Source organism: Epinephelus moara, chromosome 2 (assembly GCF_006386435.1).
Source record: "Epinephelus moara isolate mb chromosome 2, YSFRI_EMoa_1.0, whole genome shotgun sequence".
NCBI lineage: Eukaryota > Metazoa > Chordata > Actinopteri > Perciformes > Serranidae > Epinephelus > Epinephelus moara.
In genome coordinates, this window is record NC_065507.1 from 33,401,228 (window position 1) to 33,421,501 (window position 20,274).

A 20,274-nucleotide genomic window follows, 5' to 3' on the forward strand; every position below is an offset into this window, starting at 1 on the left:
TCAAATAAATAAGTCATTTTTTATCTCAGTGAGGAGTATCAGCATCAGTATCAGTATCTCAGTGTATCTCAGTATTAAGGAATAGTTCTGATTTATTGAGGTGGGGCTGTATTAGATACTTATCCATAGTCAGTGTATCACAAAACAGTCAGCACACTTTCAGTTTGGAGAAGCAGGCAGGAGTGCTGCCACAGAGGCTCAGCTATGCATTGCTGTGGATTCAGGTTAGCAGCAAAACATATTTTAGCCACTTTTAAAAGGCCTAATACAACAGCTTTGTTTAAAATGTGTACTTTGAATTTCTGAGTTCACCAAAATAGCTCTAAAAATGTTTCCTAGATGTAACACCTTGCAGGCTGTAAAGAAGCTCACAATATTTAAATTGTGATTAAAACAAGAGACACAGCAAAGTGTCATTAAGTGACGTTATTTCCCATTCGATCTGAGATAAGGCGGAACACGCAACTTTTGTCCACAGTAACCCTATCATACAGGCCGGAAATTGCACAAGTGAAAATGCATGTATGTCAGACTATGCATGCAAGTGCAAACACATACTATTCTTTACCTAACTCCTCTATATGTTAGTCTTAGAATTAAACACTTTGTACACAGAATTTAAAGGCATAGTTTGAATTTTTTAAAATTAGGCTGTATGAGGTACTAATGCTGCATTCACATGGAATCAAGAAGCAAACCTGTTATCATGTTAGTGAATGAAAGCAGGTAAAATCAGGGCAGGTTGGTGGAGAATGCTGGCAACAGTAACTGTAGATGGCATTGCCATTCAAAGTTAAAATGGTGTAACTTGCTGCCTTCCTGGACGACGTAATTTACAACCAGATGTTACGTAGCTCCCTAGGGGGGTTAGCAGCAATGTGTATTTTAGCCACTTTAAAAAGCACCTACCTAAAAAACTCAACCTCAGTCTAAGTGGACGCTATACTGACAATATTTTCACCGCTTTACTTTGCTGTCAGATAGCACTTTCCTTCAGCTTCTACATTTTTACAGCTGTATAACCATATTCTTACGCAAAAGTTCAGCTGTGCCACACACTGTTACACCACAGATCAGGTAAGACTGGCAGGGGCTTATGGAAGAGACAACAAATACAAGGAAATAAAAAAACTGAGCAATTTTGACAGTGACTTTTGCAGAGGGACACTGAGCAGGCCAAAAACAGAGACAGGAAACTTCTGTGGAAACTGGAGACCCAGGATGTGCACATGCTAACTGTGAACTGTAAACACATGCTCACTGTCCCAGAGCGGTACCACTGACATGGCAGAACTTCAGAATCTTTGTGAATCAGAGGTCGCCAGCACTTCCCACTTTACTGGTTGTTTGGTAAGTCGTTTCATTTACTTGTAGGTATTTAGAGTAATTTTATCAGATGGTAGGGTACAGCAGTGCTCTTCAGTAAGTGCCTCTCTTGCTTATTGAGCGGTGGTTTTACATAATCGTCTTAAGAGTAACATTCACTGCAGTTGGAGTGCTGATGTCTACATTCAGTGTAACTAGCCTCAGCTGTTTTCATGTCTTTGTTTGAACAGCCCAGAAAACCATAAGCAGGCACCATCTTTGAGATCTTTAGTAAAGTGAAGTTTTTTTTCTCCAGTGTGATCGCCCAACAACACTCTCTGACCTTTGCCGTAATATAGTTCACAACACAGTTGGGCTTTTGCAGAGGAATATGGAAGTTCTATGGCTGAGAAAATGTAGCGCCAAAGGAAAAGGCAGTCTGACTGTAAGGTAAAGTTATGAAAATATTCTCCATATAGTGTTCACCTAAACTGATACTGATTTTTGTGGAGGTAGGCCTTTTTTAAAGTGGCTAAAATACATTTTGCTGCTAACCCCCATCCACAGCAGTGCATTGCTGAGCTTCAGTGGAAGTATTCCCATCTGCTTCTCCAAACTGGGATTGTATTGATTGCTTTCTAAGTATAAGTATAGTATAAGAACCTCATACAGCCCCACTTCAAAACCTTCAAAATTCTGTGTACTGGGGCGTCGATGGCTTAGTGGTAGAGCAGGCGCCCCATGTACAAGGCTGTTGCCACAGCGGCCCAGGCTCTCCCTCTCTCTCTCTCTCTCTCCCTCTCCCCCCTTCACACTTCACTGTCCTGTCAATTAAAGGCAAAAAATGCCCTAAAAAAATATCTTTAAAAATTCTGTGTACTAAGTATTTAATTCTAAGACTAAGAAATAGTGAAGTAAGGAAGGGAATAGTATGTTTATGTACTTGCATACTTATTCTGACATATATACATTTCACTCATACAGTATTTGGTCTGTAAAAGTTTGTGTGTTCCACCTTCATCTCAAACTGAACAGAAGATGAAAGATATGACTTAACTTAAATGATTATCTTGCACTGAGGCCTGACACTCTGATAAAATCTTTGCTGCATCTTCCGTTTAAACCATGCAAACATCATGAGCACTGCAAAGTACAACTGTTAGATCTAGGAAACATTTTAGAGCTATTTGGGTGAACTTAAAAATACAAAATAACCGTCTTTAAACAGAGCTGTTCTTCACAGTTTCCCAACAGTGAACATTTTGTACACACATGGCTCTCACTTCACAAAGGCAACTTTTTATGTACTGTGTTACCACAGTACATAAAAAGTTGTAAAACGAAAAACAGGATCAAAAAAGTTTCCTAATGGCCAATACCATAATTTTGAGGGTGTGGCTGATGGTATTTTGTTCTGCTTAACTGATCTCAATACCTGTGAGTCACAGCGTGGCTTTTCCACCTGCAACGATTACCCGACTGAGACAAAAACTGACATGATGACACATGCCCACGGCTGGGAGTGGGGGTGGGGGTAGTCATCACGTCACAGCTCTGTGTGACAATGTGTGCCTGTCAAGCCCCTCCCGAGTTAAGTGTATAAAAGACCCACTTCAACCTCACTCAAACATTTACTCTTGGGGATCTCTCAAGTAAGACTCCACTGACTTCCAGAGACACACACTTTTGGACTTTTTTTGTGCAAGAAGCTTTCTGAGGAAACATGGTGTCAGCCGGCTTTCAGATGGTGGGCACTGCCCTGTGCATTATTGGATGGATTGGGACCATCGTTGTCTGTGCCCTTCCCCAGTGGAAAGTGACAGCCTTCGTCGGACAGAACATTGTCACCGCTCAAACCACCTGGGAGGGCATATGGATGAGCTGTGTGGTCCAGAGCACAGGTCAGATGCAGTGCAAGGTTTATGACTCAATGCTGGCCCTTACCCGGGACCTCCAGGCTGCACGCGCCCTCATCATCATCTCCATCCTGCTTGGAATCATCGGCATCCTCCTCGCAATTGCAGGAGGCAAATGCACCAACTGCGTGGAAGACGAGGGCTCCAAAGCTAAAATCGGCGTGGCATCTGGTGTGATCTTCATCCTTTCTGGTATTTTGTGCCTCATCCCTGTGTGCTGGACCGCAAACACCATCATTAATAACTTCTACAACCCGCTGACAGTGGGCTCTCAGAAAAGGGAGATTGGAGCTGCACTCTTCATCGGCTGGGGGGCTGCAGGCCTCCTCATCCTGGGTGGTGCACTCCTCTGTGCCAACTGCCCTCCCAAGGATAACTACTCTGCCAAGTACTCAGCTGCCCGTTCAACTGCACCCAAGGACTACGTCTGAGGAGAGGGAAGCCAAATGACAAGGCCAAGGGACTGAAAAGAGACTTGAGTCAAATGCTTTGTGGTCCATGACACTGATTTGTGTTGACACAATGAGTATGATTTGAATTTCACAATGATTTTATTGTGCTCACACTTTATGCTGAAAATTTCATGTTGAGTTAAAGCACTTCAAGATTTGTTTCATCTGTGCCAAGATGAGGAGACGTGGGCCACACCCAGACAAGATGGACTGAGTGACACAATGCTTGATGCGAGTGAACAAATATATACATATCAGAGCAACATTTTGAAAGTTAATTTGCTGATTCATTTTTCTTTGTTTTCATCCATTTGTGCCCTTTTTCATATCATTTCATTTAAAAATGTGTTTTATATGTGACTGTCTGAAACTGTAAATAAATATTTTTTATCAACATTGAATGATCATGTTTTGTGTGTTCTTTAATGTTTTATGATGTTTCATTAGAGCAGCTTCCTCTCAAAATGGAGGCTTCAGAAAGAAGGCATGAACTCTGCTACACACACAACCCACAGATTTGAGCTGATTGGTAACTAAAACCAAGAATAAATATTTTGCAAAAGTAAAACAAAATTCTGTATTATCAAGTATCCAAAATAAATATTTAATAGGCCTATAGTGTAAAATGATCCTAATTCATACCCTGAAAAATTAAGTTTTATGTTTCTTGAGTGTAAGTTGACAAAAGAAGTATAAAATAAAAGGTGGTCTTAACTGAGACATATGAAAAACTACTTTATAATAAAACAAAATAAACTCTAGATTATACTATTTGACTGATAGATTATACAAGTTGTTTAAAATGTAAAGGCTTTTTGTATTATCCCAATGAAGTATGACTTGCTGATTTTTTTTTTTTTTTATACAGGAAACATTTCCCCATTGTCTGAGTCATTACTTGTCCAACACTGCCCCTTGCTGTAAACAGCATAACCTGACTTACTGCAGGGCAGGTGCTGATGTGGGAAAAGCGCGGGGAAGCTGGGACAATGTCTGTCAAGCTTATATATGAGAGGTCTTAATATCTATACTATATGCACCTAACAGCTATCCACCTTTATCATTTATTCTTAACAGGCATCAACAAATTAAACAATGACACATTGTACACTCTAATGGTCTATAAAATAAGTAACCATTTAAAATCAGCGATTCTTTACACAAATTTGAACAGCGCTGTTCAATAAACCAACCAACCTAACCTCCACACAACGGCCTTTATGTTCAGTTGTAACAATCAGGCTAAGTGCCCTCTACTCTCCTCGCTTTATTCTCCACTCCCTCTCCTATTTTTCTTCTACACCTCGTTCTTTTTAAAACAGTCCCGCGCTAATACTTATAATTATCTTCTAATAAAGCTTCAATTGTCCTTAAAGAATCGCGGAGACAGACGCGTGCAGGGGCTGCGCGCTCCTCCTCTTCTCTGCGCTCTTTGCGCACGGCATGCTGGTGCAGCACCAAACCGCACGTGAGATTTGTTGAAATTAATTATCAGAGTCGTGGTGTGAGGGACGTAAGTATTATTTAAAGTTGAGTTTTGGTTTATAAGGACGCGTGGAAATGGGACAGCAATTCGGCGTCTGTCTCAGCTCGCATCGGACAGCTGGTGAAGCGGAATCTGGCAGAGAGCTGGAGGGAGACGGTGTGGTTTTATGCCAGACTAGTTTACTTGTTGTTAATCTTTATGGTGGGTTATTGCCTAAATTAGGCTGACAGTACTGAGTTATTTTAATTGTGGTTTAACATAAAAAAAAGTGACAAACAATGCCGATGCTTAGGGCGAACAGTATAGTTACCTGGTTGTCCATAAGGGCAGGTCAGGGAGATGTGGATGATGCTCCGTAGGGCGCCCGATTTGCGTTGCGCTGACTGTGGTGACTGTGACAAGTTGAGGAGGGAGGGGGAGGGGCTCGACTCAAATGCAGTTGTCGGGCGCTTTGACCAAATGTAAAAAGCTAAAATATAAAATTGTTAAAATAAACACAAAAAAATGTCATGCAAAAAAGGGCACTTATCTAGTCAGAGGCCAAAAGGGTTGGTGCTTTAGCGGCACCTGGAATTTATCTGCACGTGCCTGATAACAGCACATCCTGTTTATTCTTGTTCAGAGGTGAAACTTTTATCCATAACACAGTAGTTTGCTCAGTTTTTCTCTTGAACAACTTGGATATATACCTGCACAGTGTTAATAAAGTTATGAAACATTTTTGAAGAAAAACAGGGTAAGCTACTGATGTGTCATATTACTGTTATTAAAGGTTTATAAATGTGTGAGTTTAGAAGAATAAATGTTGATGGAAAGGAAAAAAGTTTTCTTTTGTGTATATCTGACCTTGAGGCTTTGGATTCAGGCAGGTCAGCACTACTAAAGGTCACTGGGTCTCTGTTTGTGTGTAAACTCCTTCCAGCCAATAGGAGCTGAGGACTGTGGTATCACATACCCTCATGTCTGCGCCCCTTCTTCTCACACACAAACCTATAAATACAAGCTCACATCATTCCACTTGTCTTTCTTTTTGGATCTTAATGTGTGAGGAACAACGCCGCTGAAATGGTTTCTCAGGGGATTCAGCTCATTGGTATATCCATGGCTTTGATTGGCTGGTTCTTGGTCATCGTGGTGTGCGCCTTGCCCATGTGGAAGGTCACTGCCTTCATCGGAGCCAACATCATCACAGCTCAGACCATCTGGCAGGGCATGTGGATGAACTGTGTGGTGCAGAGTACAGGCCAGATGCAGTGCAAGGTATATGACTCCATGCTGGCTCTGCCCCAGGACCTGCAGGCCGCTCGCGCCATGATCATCATCTCCATCCTCACTGGAATCTTTGGGGTGGTCGTGTCAATCGCCGGGGGGAAATGCACAAACTGCATCGAGGACGAGCGATCCAAGTCGAAGGCTTGCATCCTTGCTGGAGTTTTGTTCATCGTCTCAGGGTTGCTCTGTCTTATTCCAGTGTCCTGGTCTGCCAACACCATCATTACCAACTTCTATAACCCACTTGTGGTCGCAGCCCAGAGGTATGAGTTAGGAGCGGCGCTGTATATCGGCTGGACGGCTGCTGCACTGCTGCTCATGGGAGGGGGGCTACTGTGTTGGAACTGCCCACCCAAACATGAACACCCCCACTACATACCCAGATTCACACCTGTGAAGTCGGCCTCCACGTCAAGACAATACGTATAAGATGGTTAGCGCTTGCCACATGGACTGTTGAGGTCACAAGAATCGCAACAGAGAGAAATAATAGTTTGCTTCGTATATTCACTGGCAATGTAAATATAGCATGAAATCGCAGCTTGCCACAATCCTTTTTAAGGTCGATTTTGCAATTAGAGAATGTGTCAAAGTGACCTTTCTGCCAGTGGATGTTTTGTCTTTGTGTAACTAAGAGCATAAATAATGACTGTGTGAGTAAAGATTATCTTGAAAAGGTCCTAAAAAACATTCATTTTAAGTGTCTGATACAGATCCCATTTAATTGTGCCATTGGGGCACTGTAATTGTGCACGCTAGCTCAATGTCACAATGAGATGGAGCAAAGACATCATCAATTTTATAGCTGTGTTTTTCTTGCCATGAGGTGTCAAAATGTTAGCTGTTTAGAAAACACCAAAAAGGAACTTATGTACATGTCTCAAACTACAATGTAAAAATGTAAGCGCCCTTTAAAATCTGAATCTATGTTGTATTGTGGCTGGTTGATGAGAAACTAGGATTTGAATCATGATTATTATTAGTCTCTGTAAATATCTGGATTGTCGTGAGGCTCTCACAGTGTAATTATCTTTATTGTCGTTCAGATTCTAACATCTCTGAAAATAAAGGCAGGAATGCAGCTGCCTTCATGTATAATTTCTGCTAAAGTAAGTTTTGCATTGATTACGTCTGTCTAAATAACAAATGGAGTGTCAGCAATGAGTAAACACCGTGAGTTCAGGAAAATCTCTGCATTTCTATCTGCTCTCCTTTTTATTTTTACCCAGCCTGCAAATTCTACATTTATATTTCTGAACCTTGTGATATTCTGTTACTGTAAATAAACTCTATACTCACTGGATGATTACTGTTTACTTACTTCTGAGAAACTCAAATAGTGTTTAAGAGACTGGAGAAGAGGTAATAAAATCCACAACACAAGGTAAGCTGAGGACATGATTATGCACCAATGCAGTGGACATGAATTATCCATCATATGCAAGGAGGTTACAGCCATGATGGGAAACCGGATAGATGAATTTGCATCTTCACTGGATCGCACTGGAAATGTTTGTTTGAGAAGTATCACATTACTGGACACAGTGTGTGAAAGATTAAGTGTCAACAGTTTGTTTACCCAACAGAGGTTTCAGGGAACTTAGGATGTAGCAGGATTTTTTTTTTCAAATTCAAAGTGCTGATATGACTTGTTTCCTGTGTCTTATCATCACTCCATCAAGATACTTGTTATCAATGTTAGAACAGATCTCTCCCCCTCAGCTCAGGGCTGAGTATCTGTCTTGACTGGGTCACATCTTGGTTTGCACAGTCCATGTTAAAGTGAGCTTTTTATTCATCCCTTTCATCACCTGCCAGACTGCCATGCAGCATACATTCAACATCAGGGATACAAGCAACTGTTGAGCCTTTTCAACAAGAAAGACCAGCTGATTCTGTATCTTAAGTATTTTTTGTTTGAGTATCATGACTTTAGCATCTTTTTTCTAACTCAGTGTTTTTTGGGGGTGGATATGTTTTGCTTGACAGAGAAGGTTTTGTCATAAAAACGTACCAAAAAATGTTCTAAATGAAAAGCAAAACTTACAAGCATTTGAATTTGTCTTCATAGAACTATTAAATCATGTCATTTCCTCTTCATGATGTCACTTAAAGGAACAGTACAAAACATGTATGTACAATAAGAAAAGTTTAACTAGAATTTTGTTTATACATGTATACACATCGCTGCTGATTGGGTAACACCTCTGACACACATACCATTCTCATAACGAGAAAGAGTGTACATCAAAGCCTGTAATTTCACATCGCTTCAAGGAAATTTGTTCTGTAACCTGGAAAATGTGCACACTGTAGCAAAACAGTGCACACTGTTTTCAGATTGAGCATGCCCCCAGTATTTTAGTGCAAAGATACATTGGTGTGAGCATGAAACCTACAGACACAATTAAATCGTGCTATTTTAGTCAGTTTTCTATGTTAACAAAGAGTCGCTCACAATTTCCTCCCATCCTCTCCTCTACAATAGTCAGTGTGGAGGCAAACAGGTGTAAAAGTCTCTGTTGACTTTAAATAACATGAACTTCATAGTGAGAAGAGATAATTCCATTAGCTTTTTGTTTTGTTTGCTTATCAGTCGTGTGTGTGGGGGATTTGACGTTGTCTTAAGATGCCCAACTACTACTCCGATTTTAAATTAACACAGCAAAGAGCCTGTGGCTGTAACTCCATCCAATAACCCCATCTTTACTGCAGGGAAATCTGCATATGAAAGCGTGATTTCTGAGAACAAAACCAAGGCATTGTTTAGAAATAGGTGCCACTCCTCTGGCCCTGGGAAGAGGAATCTTGTTTGGCCAGAAGAACTCATCTGACGACGAGACAGCCTTCCTCCTGCACATTCTCTGACAAACATCAAGCGAGAGAGCTGTGTCACTCTGAAAGAGGACCAGACCTGAACGCTGAAACGCTCCTCTCTCCTGCCGCAGACAAAGCCTCTTCACCATGGGGAGGATTGGCAAGGAAGTGGCAGGTCAGACCATAAGCTTCATAGGTCTTGTTGGGGTGGCGGTGACCTGCGGGATCCCCATGTGGAGAGTGACCTCCTACATCGGTGCCAATATCGTGACGGGCCAGATCGTGTGGGACGGCCTGTGGATGAACTGTGTGATGCAGAGCACCGGGCAGATGCAATGCAAGCTGAATGAGTCTGTTATGAGGCTGACCCCGGATCTGCAAGCCGCCCGAGCACTGGTCATCATCGCCCTCGTCTTCGGCTTCATCGGCTTCATCATCACCTTCATCGGAGCCAAGTGCACCGGCTGCCTGAAAAAAGATTCATCAAAGGCCAAGGTGGTGATCATAGGGGGTTGCCTCCTCATTCTTGCCGCCATCCTGATCCTCATCCCTGTCTGCTGGTCTGCAGCCATCACCATCACAGACTTCACGAACCCCCTGACCATTGACACACAGAGAAGGGAAATCGGAGCCTCCATCTACATCGGCTGGGCCTCTGCTGCAATTCTTCTGATTGGTGGGATCATCCTCACCACATCCTGCCCTCCTCAAAAACCCATGTATGGATACCCAGGCTACCCACCAGCGCCTATGTACCCTTACGCAGGCCCAGTGCCAAACCCGGCAACATACGGCCCTGTGTATGCTCCCCCATCCAGCCGACCGTACACAGGCACCGGATCATACGTACCTGCCAAACCGTATGCAGCACCGACCACATATTCTCCCAGGCAATACCTCTAAAAACTGAAAGGACTGAAAGAGGATACAGACTGATATTTCTGCCTGAGACTTTCAGCTACAGGAACTTGTTATGTGATTAAATAGCAAAATTGCACCAAAATACAGATTGTATTTCTAGAGAATGGTATGTATTCCAATACACTGTTAGGATTTAAGATGAATTCACTTAAACAATCACTAAAACATTTTTATTGTCATCAGTAACATGTTTCCACTTTTGATTTTTGGGCTGTGAAGTAGAAATCTTTATGAAGTCTTGATATTAGAGGAATATTGTGTCAACATGGCTGTGTGCACTGAGAGTTGTTTTTCATAAGGAAGTCACTGTCGATACATATATTTATTTTTTTGTCATACAGAGCACATTTTGTATATAGTGATGATTTGTTTGTTTTTTGTGAATGCAACTTTATTTTTGAAATTACTCAATTTTCAATAAAATGTTTGTTAAACATATTCACGTATCTGTTTGTGGAGTCATTATCACAACATACTGTTTCTATTTTACGCGATATGATGAAATAGTATCTGGCATCTTACAAGGTCAGAGCCCTTGTGTGTGTCTGGGTGAGTGAGAGGCAGAAAAAAGCCAATATAATTTTTTTCCCTTATATCTATAAGAATTAAAACAAAGGATTTTCTTAAACAATCTTATTATCACTTTATTATTTCACTGTAAACCTCTGAGGTACACAAAGAGATAAACCTTGTGAAAATAAAAGCAAAATGTGATTCAATCAACTGCGACACTGATCAACGTGAGTCATTCTGATGGGAAACAAACGCAATCACTTCCTAGGATGATACAATAAAATAATACACGGTGTTGATTGATGAACAGACGTAATGAGTAAAACCATAAACGGAGGCTTCTTTCGTTAACATTTAACATCCGGTGATACCTCCACCCATGTTGGTGTGTTTTTTTTTAAACTTGAAACCAGTGACTGGACCTGATCATCCAGTAACGGCCCAATCAAAGGTTGGCCACTGGCAGACCATTGTTTCAATTAGGAATGCGGTGCCTCTTTACGAGCCTCTTTTACATTGAGGCTGATGTTCATCTCATCGAAACTGCTCCCTGTCCGCATACAGATAATGTGAAGAATCTGGTTGGGCGGGTAAGTCACTGATGGCACTGGTTTCAGGTCAGAGGGAAGGACATTCTGACTCCACCTTCAAGAGAGACATCCTTATAACCAAAGGAAGTGAGCCACAGACTTTATTCAACTTTACATCCTGAGCTGAGCTGACCTGCTTCCTGAAAACTACTACTCCTCTGCTTCTGTTCAAGTGACTCGAACAAGACCTCATCATGGTGTCAATGGGACGACAGATGCTGGGCTTCGCCCTGGCCATCATTGGCTTCCTGGGGACCATCATTGTGTGTGCCCTGCCTATGTGGAAGGTCACGGCCTTCATTGGAGCCAACATTGTGACAGCGCAAGTCATTTGGGAAGGCTTGTGGATGAACTGTGTGATGCAGAGTACGGGCCAGATGCAGTGCAAGATTTATGATTCTCTGCTGGCTCTACCCCAGGACCTCCAGGCCGCCAGAGCTCTTGTGGTCATCGCCATCATCGTCGCTGCCTTTGGGGTCATCTTGGGCATCGCTGGAGGCAAGTGCACCAACTTTGTGGAGGAGCCACGTGCCAAAGCTAAGGTGGCCATTGCTGCTGGAATCGTCTTCATTTGTGCTGGTGTTCTCATCCTCATCCCCGTCTGCTGGTCTGCCAACACCATTATCAGGGATTTCTACAACCCCATCATGACCAACGCCCAGAGGAGAGAGCTGGGAGCTGCACTCTACATCGGCTGGGGCACAGCTGCTCTTCTCATCCTGGGTGGTGCCCTCCTCTGCAGCTCCTGTCCACCCAAAGAGAGCCCAGAGTATCCAGTCAAGTACGCTGGTGCCAGGTCTGCAGTCTCCAGCCGAGCCTACGTCTAACAGGTCAATTCTTCTGAGAAAGACTAATTATTTACGTTTCTTGAGTAACCCTCCTTCGTTGTGACTTTCTGACAGCACCACAAGTTGTGTCTCATTTTCTTTGAGTGAAACACAGTGAGAACTGGTTTTCTGAGGAATTCAGATTTCTTGGGTGGAGGCAAGAGAGAGTGTTTCTTGAGCAAAGAGAAACACAGCGCAAAAGATGTGGTATGAAACTGTTGTACTGGCAAGAAAATCTCCCATCAGCATGATGACTGGACTGAATGAGAGCTATACTATATAAAGCTATTTTCCTCTGAATGTAAATCTAAGCTGTGCTAGAAGGATGCTAATGATTAACAGGAGCTATGATGGAAGGACACTTGTACAGTACCCTTGATATGTTGTGAATTTACTGTAAAAAAAAATATTTTACAAACATCTTTGTTCAAATGTTATATCAAAAGACTGTTTTTGTTTACTGAATTCACTGATTTGTAATAAAATATTTACTGAAATGATGTTCTTTTGTGTGCCTATTTTTTAAGTTTGTTCTTTGGTCTTTTTTTGCTGTTTACATTAACAATTTTGGTTCAAAGATGGCAGTCCAGAGCAATGAAATGAGCACAATAAAATAATATAGATCAGCGAGATTATGAGTGAGCGGAGAGTCAGAGACATAAAACTAAATATTGTCTGTTGGAAATGTTTGTCAGACAGGTTCAATGTAAGGACAACCTGGGGAAAAAGTTCAAAGGAATAAAAAATACAGTTGATTTAATATTTGCAAACTCAAATCAGCTCAAGAGCAGAGATGCAAGCATGACATATTTCAAATGTTGGTCTTGCCAGCCTGAAAGCAAATCTTTCACCTTGATCTTATCTACAAGGTTGACTAATGCAGTGATGACCCAGCTTCTCCTGCTGGCTGACAGAAAGGTAACTGATGTGCACGTGTCTGCATTTATGATTGATTGCATTTATTTTTACTGTTTACAGGAAATAAAACTGTCATTGTTTTAAATTTAAATGTGTCAGAAACTAGACTCTATAATGAAGCAGGAGAGAGTGTAACAACAACATGTATTCAAAAGCATCCAGCAGTATGTTTGAAATCTTCATGCAGACAAACTAGTTGAACCGGTTTTACAGAGTTGAGTGCAAGTCTAGTCTTTTTCACAGAACTGGCTATAGTGTGCTAGTTTCAACAACATGTAAGAGCCGTGCCCACACACCACCAGCATTTAAACAATCTGAATTCAAACGTACTTGCTTTGACTTGGTTAAAGAAAAAAATAAAGATCAAAAACATGATCAATAGCAGTGAAAATCAACAATTACAATGAGGTTTGAGGACTGACTGTTAATTTTAATGGATAAGACTTAAGTGTTCTGCATTTTTTTAATTGTCAACAAATCCCATTAAAAAAAAGGCTAAAAGCAACACTATCAATATTTTCTTACTTCCCTCCTCCGTCTCCTGGACTGAGGCCCAATCACATTGGTTTCTACTGTTCATCTTTAAATGTCCAGTATATTCTGATCTTAAAAAGAAATAATTAGCAAATATTATAAAAACATGAATAAATTGTGTGTTCATTGGGGACTATCGTCAGCTGTGCAATTTTTATCCATTTGGTGCTCTAGTGATTGCTTAAAGCAGCAGGCCAGTGTATAGACCAAATCACAGTGTTTGCTTACAGTAACTTTCAGGGGAAAAAAACCTTGTGTCACATATATAAAATTAAACTGCATTGAGCACCTGCTGCTCAGTTTTAAACCAACCCCACCAAATAACAGTATCAGTTCAATATTTTCACCTCCTTCTACCACACAGGCCTTTCCAACAGGGAAATGAAGCCATAACCTCAGAGCCACCAAGACTCCACTGGCAAAACCAGTAATTTTACTTTGCAGAACCAATGGAGTTTCTATGGAAGTCCTCAGCAAGCCATCACTCCTAGATGTGTCTTCGATTGCCCCTTGTACACATGAGGAAGCCAACAGTCGCATATTATTACATGTTGACCATGCAGCAAGAAATGGCCATCAGAAAATCATGATTCAAACGGCTGATACTGATGTTGTGGTGCTGGCTGTGGCAGTGGCTCAAGCCCCTTTTACACTGCCAGATTTTCCGCGAATGTTGGGCCGTTTTGCCGGCAAGCTGCAAGCGTTTAGACACACAGAGCCGGATTGGCGAGTTGATCCAAGGTGCCCAACTTTCCACCTTGTAGGGTAGACATATTGGCGGAACCTTTTTTTGGTTTAAAAAGACCGAGGCGGCCTTCCACAACGAGCAGCTAGTAGCAAGAGGGAAACGCAAACCTGAAAGACACTGTAAAGATGAGCAACTGGGGAGACAAGGAATTGCACGCCCTCCTTGCCCTCGCAAATGAAGAGGCCATTAACCGTCAGATGACGGGGACGGTGAAGGACAGGCCAACTTACGAGAGAATTGCCGAAGGACTGACCAGCCGCGGCTTCCCTCGGGTACATCACTGTTTGATGTGTCACATGCTGAGCTACATGTTTTGTTACTTGTTCATGCCCCCCATTGCACTGAAAAAGGCACATTCTGTATAAAGAAAAGTAGGTAGGCGACATTTTGCTGCACTCCTCAATTTTGCTTTTATACTGCCAATGCTGAAAAAAGACTGATTAGGCTTTCCTGCAAATTTGCACAATTCCTGTTTAAAAAGGGCGTCAGACTTTACAGTCAGAACATGAGCTTTGGTTGGCATATGGAACTGGAAAGAACTTTCAATACCTTGCAGCCCATGAACTTGCAGCAGGGCTAGGGCCTGAGTAAAAGCACATGCACTATCAATGTTCCATGCATTGACGGGCTGTGACACTGTATCAAGCTTTCTTGGCCTTGGGAAAAAGACTGCATGGGCTGTGTTTTCAGAGCTTACACATGCCTTGTTGAAACTCTTCTGCCCCAAATGACATACCACAGGAGGTAATGGCCACAATAGAGAGGTTCATTAAACTACTCTATGACCGAACCAACACATGCACAGACATAGACATGGCAAGGCGAAAGTTATTTGCAAAGAGGCACAATGTGCAGTCACCCCCCGGTATATCCCTGCTTTGATCAGTTAGCGTGTAAAGTAAAGCAGAGAAAATAGATTTCAAATATAGCGTATACTTTCTTCAATATATACATGTTTTTTTGGGTGAGTCGTCAGGTGGCTAAAATATGTTTCGTTGTGGCCTCTGTCCAAAGCCACACAGTATGTAAAGTTTTATTTTGTTTTTTTATTTTTATGATTATTGTTGTTGCTCTATTATTATTATTATTATTATTATTATTATCATAAAATAACAACGGAAATAAACAAGTTTGCAAATTTGACATAGCTCTGCAATTCAAATCAATTGCCAGTTGTCTACCCAGAAATGATGGTTGCTGTTACCATTGTTGTTAGAGTGGCGTTGCAGGGATTTCTTCCACTGATTCAAAGTAATTCAGCCAATGAAGGCACCATTAATGTTTACATCATGCACTTTCACAAGCACAAGCCCGTTTTCCATGAGTAGATGCACGCTTCCTTCTGCACAGTGATATGGTTTGCAGGTGTTTTTCGGTAGAAAAAAAAATAGGTAGTTACAAACAGTGTGTTTTGTCACCTCATTTAGTGGATTTGTCTTCAAACATAGGCACAGAATTCAGGGGACACATTTGTCTTAATATTTAGAACATGTGCCTTTGCCCCCCCCACACTGAAAACATGATAGTAGCAGAGGACTTTTATTTTGACAAAAGTAAAGACAAACATAAATTCATGCAGTCACCAGAATGCAAGAAATTAAGTGTCTGATGCTCCTGGGGGAGGACCCCCTCCAACCCAGTGTCAAAACGAAATCTATGTCCTTGTCTATAAATACATGTCACTGTATGACATTCAGGAAATGACCTCTCTGATATTCCACAGACATCTAATCACAAACATAATGTCAACACAGCATGACAAGGTGTTTCACTGGTGTGAACACACCCTGTTGTGTTGTTACATTTTACCTGGTTTCACATTCCTGAGTCGTCCTCTGTCATTACAGAGAGAGAGAATCTACCTGAACCTGTTATGGGTTAATGGTTGTGTGCCAAACTCACTGATGTCAGAGAAGACAATGGAACAAATCCATCATGGTCTGACAACGCTTGATTGAAAAGTGGGTTTCAGTAAATGAATCATTGAAAGTGAAAATTATTTTCCTACTTTCAATGTTTCTAAAATGTCTCAGTATGTTACACCTGATACACTTTATTTTTAGCCTTTTAAAATCTTGTTGTAAGCACTGAAGGATATATTTACATGAAAAATTCATACCATGTGACACAAAATCAGAAACTAAAACTAAAAGAATCCCACTTGTTTTATTAAAGGTACAGTGTGTAGGATTTAGAGGGATATATTGGCAGAAAAGGAATATAATATAAAAGGGATGTTTTCTTTAGTGTATAATCATCTGGAAATAAGAGTCATTGTGTTTTTGTCACCTTGGAATGAGTTGTTTATATCTACATAGTGATCAGGTTCTTGTCCACAGTGTCCACCATGTTGCATTGCAGTGTTTCTACAGTAGCCCGGAACGGACAAACCAAACACTGGCTCCAGATAGGGTCATTCACATGTTTGCATCAGCTACCATCATTAGCAGGTCCTCAGCAATGAGGGCGTTAAAGAAAATACTGATTTTTTTTTTTAACATGAAACTGCTTTATGTAGTGTTTTTACCAGTTTTAATCACCTGGTCTGTTTGTTTTGGAGAGAAAGAGACTACGGGCTGTGCTTCCAGAGCTTACACTTGCCCTGTTGTCTTCTGCCCCAAATGACATACCACAGGAGGTAATGGAAACAATAGAGAGGTTCATTATACTACTCTATGACTGAACCAGCACATGCACAGACATAGACATGGCAAGGCGGAAATTATTTGCAAAGATGCACAATGTGCAGTAAAGTCAAAAACCAAACAAACAAATAAAAACATTTCAATATTTTACTGTACCTGTATGGAGTAGAAAGAAATTAGAAACACTTCACAACGTGGATAGTAAAATATTTGTTTTAATGTTTAGGGTGCTGGCATGTATGAAACCTTAATGAACACTTAAAACCATGCATGTCATTTTTTTCTTTTTCTCTTTTCCTTTTTGCCTATGTTTCGTTGGATAAAACATTGATCAATATCCGCAATAAACTCAATAAACTATTTAAATATTTCCTATTTAAATCACGCTGACAGCGTTTGAGCCAACCATAAGAATGTGTGGGATTCGTTGGTTTCATTTATTGTTTGTCCTGTCCCGGTGCAAACGGCATTTTTTGACGTCCGTGGTCCAGTTGTGGAAAAATCAAACGTCCCAGTACAATAAATCAAACACACCCCAACCGCTGTGTTTCGGAAGTAGATGCGCATGCGCAGTCACGTACTGCTGAGAGTGAAATCCCTGATCGTTAGCTCACATGCAGCTTGTTCAAGCTGTTCTCTGTGTTGTTGGAATTTAACAAAATAGCATGGAACATATCTGCTTATTATGCTACTGATTTTAATTGGGATATTTTTTGATGAAGTGAATGACATTTACGGAGTGTTGTACGTCTCTAATGCTGAGCTCATAGGAGACCACCGGACTCTCTGCCAAGGGGGGCTGGGGGAGAGAGGGAGACGTCTGGGCAGCAAGGCTCCGTAACCGTCCAGCATGGACCTAAACACAGCATGGACGGTTCAGAAGCAATTCGGAACGAGTTAAAAGCAATTAATAAACAAACAAAGTGGTGTTTAAAACGGCATGTATTGCTAGCAGATCTATTTTCTGGCCTTAAGTGCGGCCGTCACTGGTTCTGAATGTGGGCTTTAGCAGGCAGCCGCTCTCTCCTCTTCCTGGTACTGCGTACCGCCACTGAATCTTTTAGTGGTACGCAGTACTGGACCATACCAGCTTACTTTCACCCCTGCCTGGTCCGTTTCTTTTGGAGAGGAAGAGACCTCTGCAGATTATGCAGCTCCCGGTAAAACCCTCCTGAACAATGAATGCTGAAAGAATTCTAACCAGGAGAAGATTCAGCTGGTTGCAATTGGCAATCCTCACCACTAGATGCCACTAAATCCCCCTAAATCTTACACACTGTTCCTTTAAGTAGACAATAAAACTATACTAAATCTAAATCAAAATCTCAAACACATCTTCATCACCTTTTTAGAGGTGTTTTGAAATATGTCAAACAGACAGACGGCCTTGTAGTACTGCAGCAGCTAATAAAGACCCACATGAGCAAAGACAAAAGTTTATGGTGTAACATTTTGCTGCTGTGGCCACAACAGTGAGCTGAGGATAATAGTTTCTACCTGGCGACGACTCTCCTAGAACCGGACAAGTCTCATAAAGCACTATATGTCAGGAGGTGATGAAAAAAATCTTGATTTTAATTAAACAATCTCAACATTGAGCTGATTTCTGTGGGTAGGTCTGTAGGTACTGTTCTTAAAATTTGGTCCCCAACAATGAGGCATTGCCTCTCAAAATTTGTTTCATTCACAACCAGCAGGGATTTATTTTCAGTGTACACACATAGATGCAGGTATGTATACATGTGGAGACAAATCTCTGTTTGCCTTGACACTGTGTTGTGAATGGCAGGTTGGATTTATTTAACTCTCACTGTTTGCAGACTCGTGGCCCTTGTGTCATTGATACTGCAAATGCTGTCTCTCTCACTCCTCACGCTCTCCACTCTGCAATCAAAATGCCGACATTTTCAAGTTGGTGCATTTTCTGTCACATACATCCTTTTCTTTGTTGAGAGTACCAACAAAACCTTGTGTAATACGATCCTCATCTCCATCCAAGAAGAATGAGCGAAACCCCAACCTTTATTGTTCCTTCACACAAAGAATCCTGCACGGCTGGTATTCTTTGGCAGGGCCTCGAATGTGTCCTTAATAGTCTCTCACGCCTCCCATTCTTCACTCTGCTTCGGATGAACATAAACACCTGATCAGCTGTTAATATTCTCTCAGAGACACTCAGAGAGAGACGACGATGGCTTCCATGGCAATGCAGATGGCGGGATGCGTCCTGGCCCTTTTTGGCTGGATTGGGGTGCTCATTGTCTGCGGCACACCCATGTGGCGGGTCACTGCCTTCATTGGCAACAACATAGTGACATCCCAAGTCATGTGGGAGGGCATCTGGATGAGCTGCGTGGTCCAGAGTACGGGACAGATGCAGTGTAAGGTGTACGACTCCATGCTGGCTCTGAGCACTGACCTGCAGGGGGCCCGCGCTCTGGTGGTGGTTTCCATCGTCGTAGGCCTCGCGGGGATCCTCATAGCTTTCGCCGGTGGAAAGTGCACAAACTTCATACCAGAGGAGAGGGCCAAGGCGAGGGCTTCTGTGGCAGCAGGTGTGTTGCTGATCATCAGTGGAATCCTCTGCATCATCCCCGTTTCATGGACTGCCAGCATCATCATAAGGGACTTCTACAACCCTGTACTAGTGGACGCCCAGAAAAGAGAGCTCGGGGCCACTCTTTACATCGGCTGGGGGGCCGGGGCGCTGTTGGTCTTGGGAGGAGCGCTTCTGTGTGCCAACTGTCCCCACAAAGAGGACGAGGCCCCCTCTGTGAAGTACCTCATAAACCAGCCTGGAGGATACAGCAAAGATGACTCATACCGGTCTAACACCCCGACAAAGACATATATTTGAGAGTTCTAAAGGGACAAAGAGAAGTCTGGTGGATGTTTTTGTCTCCGAGAATTGAAGGAAGCTTGGACTTTAATCAGCTGCTGTGAAACATCAAGAAAAAGGACATACACACAGAAGCCCACAATGAAGGAAATATGCACTTTGTCCTATAAGAGCAACACACCGTTGTATAAAGATGCTTTCTGTTTGAATATTGATGTTACTCTTGGTGATGAACATCTATAAGGTGATAGTTTATTAAATTATAGAAACTGTGATTTACATGTTTGGGAAAGTGGTTAAAAAATCTTTTTGTAATTGCACTTTACACTGTTTTGTCCTTTGATTTGTGATTCTGTTTTTTTCACAATAAATGACCTTCTGTTGTACGATTTGCTTCTGTCACGCCTCGTGTTTATGTATATTTAAAAAATGCACAAAGGACCTACAAAACCTGTTTGTCAGGGACTTACCAAAGATCACTGCACAGGGAA

At 41.8% G+C, this 20,274-nt stretch overlaps 2 protein-coding genes across 3 annotated transcripts; both read left to right on the plus strand.

The window, feature by feature from the left end:
* The first annotated feature begins 2,923 nt into the window (after positions 1-2,923).
* On the plus strand, positions 2,924-7,732 carry LOC126407009 (uncharacterized). Its single transcript, XM_050071654.1, has 2 exons — positions 2,924-3,651; positions 6,209-7,732. Exons 1-2 carry the CDS (start codon positions 3,029-3,031, stop codon positions 6,858-6,860), a joined length of 1,275 nt encoding a protein of 424 aa, XP_049927611.1. The 5' UTR covers positions 2,924-3,028; the 3' UTR covers positions 6,861-7,732.
* A 1,558-nt stretch (positions 7,733-9,290) lies between these two features.
* Positions 9,291-20,171, plus strand: LOC126408560 (claudin-like protein ZF-A89). Of its 2 annotated transcripts, none has more exons than XM_050074196.1 (2): positions 9,291-10,019; positions 11,692-12,599. In XM_050074196.1, the coding sequence occupies exons 1-2, from the start codon at positions 9,396-9,398 to the stop codon at positions 12,097-12,099; spliced, it is 1,032 nt and encodes a 343-aa protein (XP_049930153.1). In that variant the 5' UTR covers positions 9,291-9,395; the 3' UTR covers positions 12,100-12,599. The 2 variants fall into 2 exon arrangements, with proteins under 2 accessions (XP_049930153.1, XP_049930145.1); XM_050074188.1 differs by lacking the exon at positions 9,291-10,019 and adding an exon at positions 19,126-20,171 and having other exon boundaries at positions 11,342-11,942.
* Positions 20,172-20,274: the final 103 nt, after the last annotated feature.

What these genes read in the sequence shown, in the direction of transcription:
- LOC126407009 (XM_050071654.1), top strand. Translation starts at nt 3,029, where the DNA reads ATGGTGTCAGCCGGCTTTCAGATGGTGGGCACTGCCCTGTGCATTATT. An exon ending in GCACCCAAGGACTACGTCTG is followed by an intron (nt 3,652 to 6,208) that starts AGGAGAGGGAAG and finishes TTAATGTGTGAG; the next exon opens with GAACAACGCCGCTGAAATGG.
- LOC126408560 (XM_050074188.1), top strand. Translation starts at nt 11,467, where the DNA reads ATGGTGTCAATGGGACGACAGATGCTGGGCTTCGCCCTGGCCATCATT. An exon ending in ACCAACGCCCAGAGGAGAGA is followed by an intron (nt 11,943 to 19,125) that starts GCTGGGAGCTGC and finishes AGACACTCAGAG; the next exon opens with AGAGACGACGATGGCTTCCA.